General features: G+C 45.0%; 2 protein-coding genes across 4 annotated transcripts in view; one reads left to right on the top strand and one right to left on the bottom strand.

Annotated features, from left to right (window-relative positions):
* OGDH (oxoglutarate dehydrogenase) overlaps positions 1 to 4,349 on the bottom strand; it is an 87,634-nt gene extending 83,285 nt beyond the window's left edge. For all 3 annotated transcript variants that reach the window (XM_036910293.2, XM_036910290.2, XM_036910292.2), the window contains exon 1: positions 4,236 to 4,349. The gene's annotated coding sequence lies outside the window, so the exon portion shown is untranslated. The remainder of the gene's footprint in view (positions 1 to 4,235) is intronic.
* Positions 4,350 to 11,035: 6,686 nt separating this feature from the next.
* Positions 11,036 to 13,732, top strand: TMED4 (transmembrane p24 trafficking protein 4). The gene is made up of 5 exons (XM_036910294.2): positions 11,036 to 11,227; positions 11,318 to 11,418; positions 11,507 to 11,632; positions 11,851 to 11,997; positions 12,353 to 13,732. The coding sequence occupies exons 1-5, from the start codon at positions 11,101 to 11,103 to the stop codon at positions 12,500 to 12,502; spliced, it is 651 nt and encodes a 216-aa protein (XP_036766189.1). The 5' UTR covers positions 11,036 to 11,100; the 3' UTR covers positions 12,503 to 13,732.
* The last annotated feature ends 264 nt before the right edge of the window (positions 13,733 to 13,996 follow it).

The raw sequence follows: 13,996 nt of genomic DNA, 5'->3' as shown, positions 1-13,996 counted from the left end.
GCTTGGGTCCTGCTCTTGATCATGGCTCTGCCACTTCACCCTTTAATGTGTGGTTTTCTCTTCTTCCTTTCTCTTTAGTGTCTGGTTCTATTTTGCAGGAGACCGTTGTTGATGTGCAGTGGCGCAGGACATTTTTCTGTGGGTGCTGGCAGTTTGCTTCAGCTGCTGCCTTTGTGCTCAGCTCAGAAGACTCTGTTGCACTCACTGTGGGCAGCCTGCAGCAATGGCGGGGCTGTAGGGATAATGGGGTGTGTGGACCAATGGGCAGCTCTGCATGGGCTGAAGGACCACAACACGAGGCCTGGAAACCTACATGGAGGATGGAGCCCCTGGGGTTGGCTCCTGCAGGCATTTCCCTAGTTAGACTGAAACGGAGCCAAGGAAGCTGGGAGAGTCTCCTGCTGCCTGTCAGGCAGCAAAGTCCAAGGGTCTTTGCAGACCACTGGGTCTAGCAGCATGCACATGGAGGAGCCTGGGGACTGTGCTGCCAGCAAGGGGGATGGACAGTCTGGGGTCCCCGAGAGTTCCCAACCTGTTGGGCTAAGGAATGGCTGGGGTGGGTATCCTCCACCTGCCCTTTCTCCTGAGGAGCCAGTTCCATCCAACCCTCACCCCTCTGGCCCTCATCCCACTGCTAAGTCTCTCAAACTGCCACCCTGCTCTGGGTCTCAGGGCCATTGGAGTGCATCTGTCCTTCACAATGACCAGAGTCCCAGTCTCCCAGAGTGTTCCACCTGCCTCCAGTGTCTAGCCCCACCAATCACCAGAACCCAGTGTAATGTAGGCCCATGATTCCAGGGCAGATCTCCAGGGCCAGGTGTGCAGTGCTCCTGGGCTCCTACTCCTTCCCTGTTTTGTTCCTCTTTCTCTTGCCTGTAGGCTGGGGTGGGGGGAGGGCTTCGGTCCTGCTCTTGATCATGGCTCTGCCACTTCACCCTTTAATGTGTGGTCCTCTCTTCTTCCCCTGGTGTATGTGGTCTGTTCTGCAGTCTTCTGGTTGTTTTCAGGTTTAGTTGTATTTGCTGTGTTTTCCTCTTTTATGTGTTTTTGGGATGAGGTTTCTGCCTCGCCTTTCTACGCTGCCATCTTTTCCTGAACCCACAAATGATTTTTGACCAAAGTACAAAAGCAACTCAATGGAGGAAGAATAGTCTTTTCAACAAATGGCGTTGGTAGGATATCAACAGGCCAAAAAAATGAAAAAATAAAATAAAAAAAAAGAAACCACTCAAAGTAGACTTCACACCTTATATGGAAATTAACTCAAAATGGATTACGAATTTAAATGTACAGCACAAAATGTAACATTTAGAAAAGTACACAATAGAGAATCTTCAGGGCCTATAGCAAGGCAAAGAATTCTTAAGCTTGACACCAAAGGCACAATCCATAGAAGACAAAATTGATAAACTGTATTTCATCAAAATTTAAAACTTACAAATGATCGTGTTAAGATGAACAATCAAGCTAAAGGAGAAAATATTTGCATACCATATATCCATCAAAGGACTACAATATATAAAGAATTCTCAAAAATCAACATTAAAAAACAGCAGAAAAAACAATTATGGGCACTAAAGAGGATATACAGATGGCAAATAAGCACATGAAAAGGCATTCTATCACTAGGCATCAGGTAAATGCAAATTAAAGCCACAATGAGAAATCACCACACACATATTAGAATGTCTAAAATAAAAAATAGTATCATCAAATGCTTGCAAACATGTAGAGAAAGTAGATCACAAACACATTACACATCATAAAATATAGAATGGTGCAGCTACTATGGAAACTGGCTAGTTTTTAAACCAAATATGCAACTACCATATGCTTGCACCTAGTACTTGCACTCCTAGGCACCTATCCCAGAGAAATGAAAAGTTATGTTCACATAAAAACCTGTATGTGAATGTTTACAGCAGTCTTATTCATATTAGCCAAAGAATGTAAACAACACATATGTACTCCAATGAGTGAACAATTAAACCAACTGTGGTATATCCATTGCCTGGAGGCACAAAAAAGAACCACTGATACAGGTCACAACTGCATGCATCTTCAGAGAATTAATGCTCAGTGAGAAAAGCCAATCCCCCAAAGGTTACATACTATACAATTCTCTTTTTTTATAAATTGAGGTACATATAATAAAATGCACAAATCTTAATACACTGCTCAATGAATTTTGATATGTGTATACACTCATGTAACCACCCAAATCAAGATATCAAATATTATCATTTTTTCCCTTCACCTGTTTCACCCCTCCCCCAAGTTTTCTACCCTATGGCAACCACCAGTCTGTTCTCTGTGTTTATGAGTCCTTTGTTTTGTTTCCCTGTTCATTTGCTTTGTTTAGATTGATTTTTTTTACATGAGATTCTTGACATGCCAAAAGAATAGATGAGTGGTTGCCAGAAGCTGAGGAGTTGGAAGTGGGATCCTTGTGGTAGCTGAAATGTTCTGTATCTTGACTGTTATCTGTACATATTTCAAACCGTACAATTCTCAAAATAAATTTCTCAATAACTGTACAATTATCACAAAACAAAAACCATCTAAAATTTAAAAGGTAGATGGTATGGTATTTTTTTCAAATGGGCAGTAAGGAGTGAGATCAGTTAAAAGTTGATCTGATGTATATATGTGCACATATATGTATATGTATGATATAAACAAATACAGTATTTGGTATATAATAAGCAAATTTAAATGAAACCAACATGTTTCTTAAAGTAAAGTTTGTCTTTAAAAATAACTGAATTGTGGAAATGGTTCAATAACTGAATACACTACAAATCATTTAATTATATATTTTGAATGAATTTACAGTACATGAATTGTATCTCAATAAAGCTGTTAAGGAAAAAAAACTAAAGCATGGAAAGTCCTCTCAAAAAAATAATTAGGATACTTTGATCTTACTTCCAACTTTCCAAGATCCAGTCTGCACTTAATTTGCAAAGCTAGAACAGTACTCATATTTCCATAAACCTGCACAAAAAACTGGTTTGAATGTTGCACCTCTTGCCACACAGCAAACAAGGCTTCATCCCAGGACATTCATCCTAAAGCTGCTCAGAGAGTGTACCTGGAAGTGGGCCTCCACTCCCTTCTTCAAAGTACAGAACTACAGAACAAAGGCACAGAGAAACCCCAAGACATTTCACAACTGGTGCCTCAGAGTCATCTCTCCTCTGTTCTGGGCAAAGGGCAGAGATAGCAGGTTGCAGGTTCCTGTCAGCTCAGTGCCTGCCACCGGTATGCAACTCACACTTATGTCACACAGCTTTGTGAAAGGGAAAAGGTGGTGTTCCCTCCAGGAAATGAGCTACATCTAAACATGGGCTACCATACCTCTGGAAGAACGAGTATGGTGGAACCCTGTAGAGCATACACGACCATCTAGGTTGTCACCCTAAACAGCACGCAAGGAGATGATGAGTACAGTGGGTGTTGCAGAGTAATCTATTCCTTTAGGGTATCACCCCAAGGAGCACAGGAAGGATGGGTACAGCGGGGTACAGAGCATGAGTACATTGGCGCTGGAAGGTATTCTGCTCAAGGGATCACCCCAGAAGCGTGAGGATAGGTAGCGTGGCGTACTGAGCACGGTGGGTACTGCGAACGTGGGGTGGTGAAGAGTATTCTACTCAAGGGCATCTCCCCAGGAGCTCAGGACAGATGGGTATGGTGGGCATTGAGTACGTGGGGAGTTCTCTTCAAGGGCGTCACCCCGGGAGCGCAGCCAAGGCCAGAACAGGCGCCGCTCCATGCTCTAGGCGGGCACCACCCAAAGCCCGCAGCCGCTTCAAGGGCGGGCAGTCCCTCCGTCCGCCCTGCGGGTAAAGGACACTGCCGGGCGGCACACATGTGACGCCCCCTTGACCTTGGGGGCCACCCCGGCGGCGCCCATTTGCTCACATCCGCCGGCCGCCACGGCCAATGCCCCGCCGCTCCGCGCTCCTCTTGACACCCGCGCGCCCGCAACCGCCAATCTCCGTCAGTCAGGCGGGGCCCGCCGGGTCATTGGCCGCCACGCATGTCCGTCAGGTCCCGACTGGCCACTTCCCCCCCCCCCCGCCCGCTCCATCCGGCTTCACTCCTTGTCACCAAGGCGCCGGCGACAACGAAGGCGAGGCGGCTTGGCCCTCTGCCGCGACTCCCGCCGTCTGCCCGACAGACGCGGAACCTCTCCGACCGGGCGGGGCCCGGCAGCAGCGCGCACTTACCTGTCTTGGACTCGGTTCCCCCGAAAGAGGTTCCGATGCCCCACTCCGGGTCACCAAACTCTCGACCCCGCCCCAGCGTGTGGCGTCAGCACGCAGCCCCGGCCCTGCCTCTGCTGGGGTTGACGTCACAGAGTCGCGCCGGCTGGGGGCGGGGCGTGGGTTGTGGGCGGGATGTGCTGGGTGGTGAGGGAGTGAGAGTGCCCCAGGGGGTCAACGGGCTGGGCTAGTGCGGGTGCCGCCGCTTTGAGGCGTTACTTCCCAGCGGCTGAGGACAACGGTGTTTCTGGGGTGCCTCTTTGATCGGAAGCTGCAGTCCTGCTTCGTGATGTGGAATGTGTAAAATAAGGCCTCAGAATTGACGAAACATGGTCAGTTGTAGTCAGTCACATGCTAAGAAAGTGCCCTGCGGTTCTCCACTCTTAGTTACAGCAAGGAGTGTTAGAAAAGAGTATAAAACCTAAATGTGATTTATTACCACTAGGATGTTTAAACATTTTAACAGGTATTAACAAAGGGCCACGTGGTGGAAGCTGCTCAGGCTGAGAGTGGGGGTGGGGGAATTGATAAGGGCCTGGCAATACCTGTTTTGAGTTTTTTAAACCTACCAATAAAATTAAGACAAATGTAAAGGAAAGATATAACTGGCTTAGGCGACTTCCGGGAAAGAATGTGAATTCTTTAGTACTCAGCCAATGAGGAACCAAGGTAGGGACTCGCGTACTAGGAGATAAATTATTGGCACCAAACTCCCCAGGTGTGCCTGCCCACCAGACACCCGATCTTGCAAGACTGTCATTAAAGCCTCGCTCCACTGTTCTCTTTGTGTCCGTGTCCACTAATTGAATTTGGACCAGTGAGTGTGTTTTTCACAGGAGAAAGCCTTATTTTGTAGTAAGTGGTTATTGTGTGTGAAGGTGGCATCCGAATGACATTAGGGAAAGGCTGTTCCACACTCTCGAATTGTTCTCCTGCGCATGTTCCAACAACTTGAAGACAAGGGCTGTCATGTGACACAGCAGAGGATACTGAAGTGACAAGAGACGGCGATCTGACCATGGCAATTACATGGAGAACACAAATATCTGAATCTGGCCTGAAATTCAGACCGACGACTATGCCATCCACTCTCGGGTGTAATAGCGACTTTGATCTATTTCTAAATTTTTCCTAGGGAGGGTTTTAGCCACGTCTGTTGTATTGTTGCTTGTGTCAGAGCTAAGAATCCATTGCCAAGTCCAAGGTAATGAATGAAGGTTTACCCCTGTGTTTCTTCTAGGAGTTTTATGGTTTCAGTTTTTATATTTAGGTTGTTTATCCATTGTGAATTTGTGTATAGGATGTGCAGTGGGGGTCCAACTTCTTCCTGCATGTGGAACTTAACCTGTCCTGTCATCACCTGTTGAAGAGATGATTCCCCATTGAATGAACTTGGCAACCTTTTGGAAAATCAATTGGCCATATGTGTTGGGTTTCTTTCTGGACTCGCAATTCTATTCCATTGGCCTGTGTGCCATCTTTAATGCCAGTACCACACCGTTATATTGTAGCTTTACAGTTTGTTTTGAAATACAGAAGCATGAGTTCTCCAACCTTTTTTCAAGATTGTTTTGGCTATTTGGTGCCCCCTGCAATTCCATATAAATTTAGGTATTGGCTTTCCACTTCTGAAAAAAAGGCTCTTGGAATTTTGACAGGGATTGTGTTGAATCTGTAGATCACTTTGGGTAGTATTGATAACAATAATTAAGTCAATTAGCTCATGAACATGAAGGTTTTCCCATTTTATTTGTGTCCTTTTTAATTTCTTTCAATAATGTTTTTTGTTTTCAGTGTACAAGTCTTTTACCTTGTTTAAATTATTCCTAGATTTTTTTATACATTTGTAAGTGAAATTGCTCTTTGAATTTCCTTTTCTCATTTTCCATTACTGGTTTATTGATTTTTGTGTATTGATACTGTGCCCTGCAACTTCAGTGAATTCATTTATTAGCTCTCTTGTAGACTCTTTGGGAGGATTTTCCATGTATAGGATCTTGTCATCTGTAAACAGGTATATTTTACTTCTTCTTTTCCACTTTGGCTGCCATCTGTTTCCTTTTCTCACCTAATTGGTCTGGCTTGAACATCCAGTACAGTGTCAAACAGCAGTGTTTGTGAAAGCTGTCCTTGTCTTGTTCCTGATCATATGGGGAAACCTTCAGTCTTTCACTGCTGAGTATGTTTGCTGTGGGATTTTCATAGATGTCCTGTATCATGTTGGGGAAGTTCCCTTCTAGTCCCACTTTCCTGAGCGTTCTTGATCATGGAAGGGTGTCGGATTTTGCTAAGTGCCTTTTCTGCATCAGTTGAGGTAATCAAGTGTTTTACCCCTTATGTTGAGCCATCCTTGCCTTTGGGATAAATCCCACTTGGTCATGATGTCTGATCCTCTTGGTAGGCTGTTGTATTTGGTTTGCTAGTATTTTGTTGAGGACTTTTGCATCTCTATTTGTAAGGGTTGTTGGTCTCATTTTCTTTTTTTGTGATCTCTTTGGGTTTATTATCAAAGTAATATTGGCCTCATAGGGTGAGGTAGGAGGTGTTCCATCCTCTTCAATTTATTGGAAGAGTTTAAGTAGGATTGGTGTTAATTCCTCCTTAAATATTTGGTAGAACTCACCAGGGAAGCCATGCATTCCTTGACTTCTCCTTTCTGTGTCACTTCAGGTAATTTTGTGTGTTTCAAGGAATTTGTCCGTTTCACATCTTACCTTATTTGTTGGTGTACAGTTGTTCATAGTATTCTCTTATCATCCTTTTTTATTCTATAAAGTCAGTAGTAATGTCTACTTGCCTTTCTGACTTTAGTGATTTTTGTATTTGCTCTTTTTATTTTTTGTCAGTCTAGGTAAAGGTTGATCTTTCCAAAGAACCAACATTTACATTCATTGACTATTGTTTTTCTATTCTGTTTATCTCCACTTTAATCTGTTACTTGTTAACTTCTGCTAGGTTTGAGTTTAGTTTGCCTTCTTTCTCTTTTTTAGTTTCTCAAAGTGTAAAGTTAGATTATTGATTTGATATCTTCTTTAATGTACACATTTACAACTGTAAATTTTCCTCTGAGTACTGCCTTTGCTGCATCCCATGGCTTTTGCTCAGTGTGCTTTTTCATCAATGTATACATGCTGCATTCATTCAACAAATATTTATACCAGTTTGGCTTTAGGTGCTGGGGATACGGACGTGAACAAACAGGCAGGACCTATCATGGAGGGTAAACCCAATTGATGGTTTGAAATCCTTAAAAACAGGGTACCTTGATAGAGAATAGTGGTAGCCCTGCTTTGGTTTTTAAAATTTGTTTATTAAATGGATAACAAATTCACATGGTTCAGAAATCAAGAAGATGAAACAGTCTAGTCTGCAGTCTCCTTTGCACTCCCATTACCATTGACATTATCTGTTGGGCTGCCAGGACCCTTCCCTGCCAGAGGAACTCTGTTTGTTGGAGCATGGGACAATCAGGGACCCAGGGTGGCAGCAGAGGTCGAGGGAATTCAGGGGCTTGGAGAGTTTCCATTTCCCGTTAGGACAGAGGTATTTCTATATTTTAATCAGCACAACCATACTGGTATTTGGCTGAATGTTTGTTAACTGTAAGTAACCACTTATATTAGAGTTTTATGTGTTCTTCCTTTGTTTTCCATGCAAATAAAAACACCAAAGATGGCTTACTCTGTCCTCTCTTCTGCACCTTACTTTTTAAACTTAGCAATATGTTCTGGACTCTGTCAGTTCATAGAGCATCCTCATTTTCTCCAGTTGCATAATTGTGTACAGTGGTTTTTGTGGGGCTAGCTCATCCTTGTTCCATGTGGTATTGGCTGGGGAATCTTCTCTGGGCCTGGAGGATCCAAAATGGCTTCATTCCAATGACTGGCTGCTCAGTTGGGTTGGCTGGACCTCCTTTCAGCTGCATTCTAAGAGAGTGAAAACAAGCCACAAGGTCACTTAAATTCCAGGCCCCAGAGCCATATAGTTTCTCTTCTGTTGATTTGGTCAGAGCCAGTTCCAGGGTTAGGTCAGATTCCAGTAGAGGGGAAATAGATTCCACCCCTCCATGGTGAAAGCAGCATGTGGGTATGGGACTGGGAGGGATTGGCACCAGTCTTCACAGACGTTCTACCATCCCAAGATCCAATAAATGTTCACGTCTTATTTGGTATTATGCATTTTTGTCTCTTAAATTAGTGTATTTCCCCCACTTTTTGCTCCTCTTCTTGACTTTAGTTTTTGAAAGGTTCAAGCCAGTTCCATGTTGTGTATGGATTTCCCTTATTGTTTCCTCATGATGTCTCTACTTCTGAATTCCCTGTAAACTGCAAGATGTAACAGAAGGCCTGATTAGATTGAATGTTACTTACAAAAATATTCTGTACCCATTGATGATCCCTGTGTTTTACAGTGATTATTTTTTGCCTGGACAAGATGATCTTAAAAATTAAGTCAGATCAAGTCATTCCTCAGTCAAAATCCTGTAGTTCTCATTTTCCAGAGTTCTTCAAATGGTCCAAAAGGCTTACCCAATCCCCCACCCATCTATGACCTCATTTCCTCCCATTTTCCCCCTGTCTCTCCTCCTCTCACACTGGCCTCAGGTATCTGTTGACCTGCCTGTTAAGGGCCCTTCTCACATGGCACCTTCTCAGTGAACCTTCCCAACCCCTCTGTTGTACATCCTGCCTCTAGCCAGATGCCTGATAAAGAAATTCCTGTGTGTGGCTGCCAAAACAAATTTTCACAAACATGGTGGATTAAAACAACAGAAATGTATTCTCTCACAATTCTAGAGGGCAAAAGTCTGAAAATAGGGTGTCAGCTGAGGCTCTAGGGGGATCTCATTGCTGGTCTCACCCTGTTTCTGGGGGCTACAGCTTTCCTTGGCCTATGGCTGCAGTACTCCAGTGTGTGCCTCTGTGATCATACTGCCTCCTTTCCTGGGTGTGTCTCTCTTTTATAAGTTCAGTGGCAGATCTCCAGAACTTCTTCATCTTACAAATATGAAACTATACCCATTAGAGAATTCCCCATTCTCCCCTTCTCCCCAGCCCCCAGTTAATCATCATTTTACTTTCTGTCTTCATGAGTTTGACTTTAGATACCTCATATATGTGGTAGTATCAGTCTTTGTTTTTTGTGATGGGCTCATTTCACTCAGCAAACATCCTCAAGGGTCATCTATGTTGTAGTAGGGGTCAGGATTGCCTTTTGAAGGCTGAATGCTACTCCATGGTATGTAGGGAGCACATTTTCTTTATCCACTCATCCGTAAGTGGACATTGCATTACTTCCACTTCTTGGCTCTTGTGAATAGTGCTGCTATGAATATGGGTGTGTAATTAACTTTTCAAGATTCTGCTTTCAGTTCTTTAGAGATCTATCCAGAGCAGGCTTGCTGGATTGTATGGTAGCTCTATTTTTTATTTTTTGAGGAACCTCCATACTGTTTTCCATAGTGGCTGTACCAATTGTAATTCCCACCAACAGTTCACATGGGTTTTAATTTCTCTACATTCTCACTAACGTTTGCTATATTCTATTTGTTTTTTAGTGGTAGCCATCCTAATGCATATGAGATAGCTCTGTGTGTCTCTTAGAAAGATTCTTGTCATTGGGTCTAGGGCCCACATAGACAATCTAGGGTTATCTCATCAAGATCCCTAATTATTTTTGTACAGACCCTTTCTCCAAGTGAGGTCACATTCATGGACATGAGACTCAAACATGGACATATCCTTTTAAGGGCTGCCATTCAACCCACTACACTCCCTATCTTCTTCCTTGCCTTATTTTTCTTCCAGGCACTTACCTCCATCTGACATGTTATATATTTACTTATCTTCTTTATTGATATACAATAACATAAATTCATGAGGATGAAGATATTTGTTTTGTTGGTCATTGTGTCCCCCTCGTTTAGAAGAATGACACAAATGGCTGCTTAGCAGATGTTGGTTGAATGAATTGAGTGGAGGGGTAGCTGACCTAGCTAATGCTCGCAAAAAGTTTTTCGGCTTGGGGAGTAGATACCTGATGTAGGTTTTCTACTGTGGGGAATGCAGTCTCTTTAAAATCACTCATCAGTTAGGAGAAATGTCAGGATCCTCTTTAAGAAAAAACAAAATTAGAAATATAAATACCATTGCTCACTAAAGTTCATTTGGATTCCTTGTATAAATGGCTGCGTGTGTCAAGGGCAAGAAATTTACAAGGAAAGAAGCCCCAAAGACTACTAGAATTGTGTCGAAAGGGCACAGAGAAGCAATGGTTTATGAGACAATTTGAATATATAAAAAAGGGTAACTGTTATAATGGATTAAAATACATTTCATTTTACTGTTAAATCCTGGCTGGCTCAATATTTAACTCTTTACAAGATACACAGTGGCAGGGAAGCACGTTAAATGATACATGAAGATACAATAAGCAAATCCATAATAATGCGGAAAATTCTATTGGTCAGTGATCCAGTTGCTTCAATAAGTAAACGGCATCACCACCGTCATCAACTAAAAGGGAAGGGAATTGCTAGATAAGGACATTTAGTTTCTGTAGCAAAGAATGCAGTAAATAGCCCTTGTTTGCACACTGAAAACGGGTGGGCGGTGAACGAGTCAGCACATGCGCACTCTGAGCCGGGCCGCGCAGCGTCACCTGGAAGTGCGGCCCAGCAGCGCGCACGGAAACACTGCGGAGGTGGGGGGATTCCCGGCGTCACAGCGCGCGCGCGCCCCCGTCCGACTGAGAGGTAGCGTCAGGCAGCGGAGCGCATGCGCGCTGGGTGCGGGCAGGCGTTGGCAGGTGTCGCCGGCCGCGGGCGGTGATGGCGTATCGGGCCCTGCTGCTGTTCGCGCTGTGCGCGGCGGGCACCTGGGGGCTCTACTTCCATATCGGCGAGACAGAGAAGCGCTGCTTCATCGAGGAAATCCCGGATGAGACCATGGTCATCGGTCAGGCGGGGCGAGGGTCGGGCGCAGCGTGTCCCCCGCCAGCGCATAGCTGGGCGGAGCAGCGGTCGTGACCGCTCTGTCTGCCCGCAGGGAACTACCGCACGCAGATGTGGGACAAACAGAGGGAGGTCTTCCTGCCCTCGACCCCCGGCCTGGGCATGCATGTGGAGGTGAAAGACCCCGAAGGCAAGGTAAGGCCGCGCCGGCCGGCGCTCGGGCCCTCGGGGACGCCCGGATCTAGTGCGCGCAGGCGGGCTTGCCCTGACTGCTGTGTTGCAGGTGGTGCTGTCGCGGCAGTACGGCTCCGAGGGCCGCTTCACCTTCACCTCCCACACCCCTGGCGACCATCAGATTTGCCTGCACTCCAACTCTACTAGGATGGCTCTCTTCGCAGGTGGCAGACTGGTAAGTTTTATCTTTGGTCACAGCTCAAACTTGGCTCCGAAGTTTTGAGTTATTGTGACTTTGTGGCACAGTCACAATTAGGGAGACAGATGTTGCTTCTCCATCCCTAAGCTAGGGACAAGAGTGGGTCACATTGCCTGGAACACACATCTGGAGGCCCCAGTACTCAAAACGCCATAACCTGTGAGCTTTGGGGATCCAATTCTGTTTTTTTCTAGCGTGTGCACCTAGACATCCAGGTTGGGGAGCATGCCAACAACTACCCTGAGATTGCTGCCAAGGATAAGCTGACCGAGCTGCAGCTCCGAGCCCGCCAGTTGCTTGATCAGGTGGAACAGATTCAGAAGGAGCAGGATTACCAGAGGGTAAGGGCACATCGCTGCACTCAGACATGGCAGGTGACCTTTAAAGCCACTACACCACACCTTCTGCTTGCAGCTGTCCCTGTTTGGGTGATCAGCTGTTCAGAGAATGGAATGGAGTTTATCAGACTAGATAGCTGTTTTTAAACTCTATAGAATAAAATGAAGAGGACATTTCCTTATCTAGCAAGGCCATTGCCTACCTCTTTACCTTGGGATCTGCGTTGAGCAGTAGGAGTGTGATTTCTGTCCAGGTAGAGCTGCTTGTGGATGAATGGGTGCATGGGAGAGAGAGGCCTCCCAACAGCCAGGACCGCCTCTCCTGCATGTTTAATCCTGGGTTCATTGTCATACACAGTATCGTGAAGAGCGCTTCCGTCTTACCAGCGAGAGCACCAACCAAAGGGTCCTGTGGTGGTCCATTGCCCAGACCATCATACTCATCCTCACTGGCATCTGGCAGATGCGTCACCTCAAGAGCTTCTTTGAAGCCAAGAAGCTGGTGTAATATTCTCTGTGTGTGACCCTTCCCTGTCACCTCAGTTATTTGGTACTTTCCCCACCCAATACCTTATCCACCTGGATTTTAAGGGAAAAAAATGAAAAAGAATATTAGCCACATTGGTTCCATGGCAACAAAGCATTCAGATCAGCCACTTGTCAACATTGGTTTTCAAGGACACAGGACATTGGTCCAAGCTTTTAAAGATCTGGCTCAGGTTTTCTGCGGAGTTGGAACTGACCCAGGACTGTCTTACTTCTCTGCCTGCAGTGACTTCCCTCCGTCCTGACACAAAAAGAGCAAATGAAACAATCTCTCCTACCCCTTTAACTTTTCTCTCTGCCTACTTACAACTGAAGGGCCCCACTGACGAGGCCCCATCTCACAGCTCCCATAAGTCCTGGGTTCATTCAGTGGCATTGTGAATGTAAATAAGGAGCAGAGGCCTCAGAAGATTGAGATGTTTTTCTATATATTGGAATTATTTTTTGATAAATTATATATTTTCCTTCCTAGTTGAGGTGTTACTGCCTGTGTGTGACTAGCCCAAGACCCCAGTGCAGTCCCCTCTGCATCGTCTGTACCCACCACAGCAGCTCTCAGGACTTCAGCAGTCTGTGGGCCAGAAAGCAGATGTTACAGCTGCTTTCAAGGCCCTATGGAAGGGCCAGGCAGAGGCTTTACTGGGACACCTGTGATTTCCATCACCTGCCTTTGGAGTGAGAGAGGTGGTGATAGCCAGCATAAGGCAGGGACTCTTTCCCTCCCTCTTACCTTCATCTTTATTTAAGCTTTGGTAAATGTTTTCTTCAGGGGAATAAGGTTTGGTTCTTCATGCAGATTTTTCCAATGAAATAAAATGTGTTGTAGTAGCTGTGTTTGAAGTGAAATGAGAAGGTATGGGCAGAAGGGAGGCACAAAGGGAAATGCAGGAAAGGCCCTTGGCCTGGACAGCCTGTCTGGCTACCGAGCTGGCACTGCAAGTGGGCTGTGGGGCACAGACAGGGCAATTGCTCAGCCATTCAGAGGTCTGCCAGGTAGACCCATCATCAGCAAGGAATCATGCAAGATTAATCACCTGTTTGCCCCTGGAATCATACATTTAAATGTGTCTTAGTATACTCCCTTATGCCCTTATGCTTTATAAAACTTAATACCATTTGTTGCCTGTTCTTGACATTCTATTTTCATGGTTTTATTATGTATTTACTTATTTAAAATAGGTTACTTATCTGACCTGCAGAACTAAATTCTTCCCTTCTTGTTTTTCTCTGTATGTCCCATACTATCCATGTACCTTTTCTAAAATTATAAAGTATATCAATTTTTTATAAGCATTTCTTCTTGTTAGAATTAACTGGGAAAATAAGGTAGCCTTGGAACTAGGTAGTGTGGACCTCTGGCCTGAGGCTCTAGGGGGGGAACACATTTCTGCTTTGTGGCTGTTACTGGAACTCCAGCCAGAGAGGCAGACACTGAAGCTGGGCTGTGGGAGGACAG

Source organism: Manis pentadactyla, chromosome 7, assembly GCF_030020395.1.
Source record: "Manis pentadactyla isolate mManPen7 chromosome 7, mManPen7.hap1, whole genome shotgun sequence".
Classification (NCBI taxonomy): Eukaryota; Metazoa; Chordata; class Mammalia; order Pholidota; family Manidae; genus Manis; species Manis pentadactyla.
Note: the sequence above shows the minus strand (reverse complement) of the source record. Positions and strands in the feature narration are given on the sequence as shown.

Excerpts from the sequence above, each read along its gene's own strand:
- TMED4 (XM_036910294.2), top strand. The coding sequence starts at position 11,101 with ATGGCGTATCGGGCCCTGCTGCTGTTCGCGCTGTGCGCGGCGGGCACC. Across the intron at positions 11,228-11,317 it reads GGATGAGACCATGGTCATCG|GGAACTACCGCACGCAGATG; the intron begins GTCAGGCGGGGC and ends GTCTGCCCGCAG. Across the intron at positions 11,633-11,850 it reads TCTTCGCAGGTGGCAGACTG|CGTGTGCACCTAGACATCCA; the intron begins GTAAGTTTTATC and ends GTTTTTTTCTAG.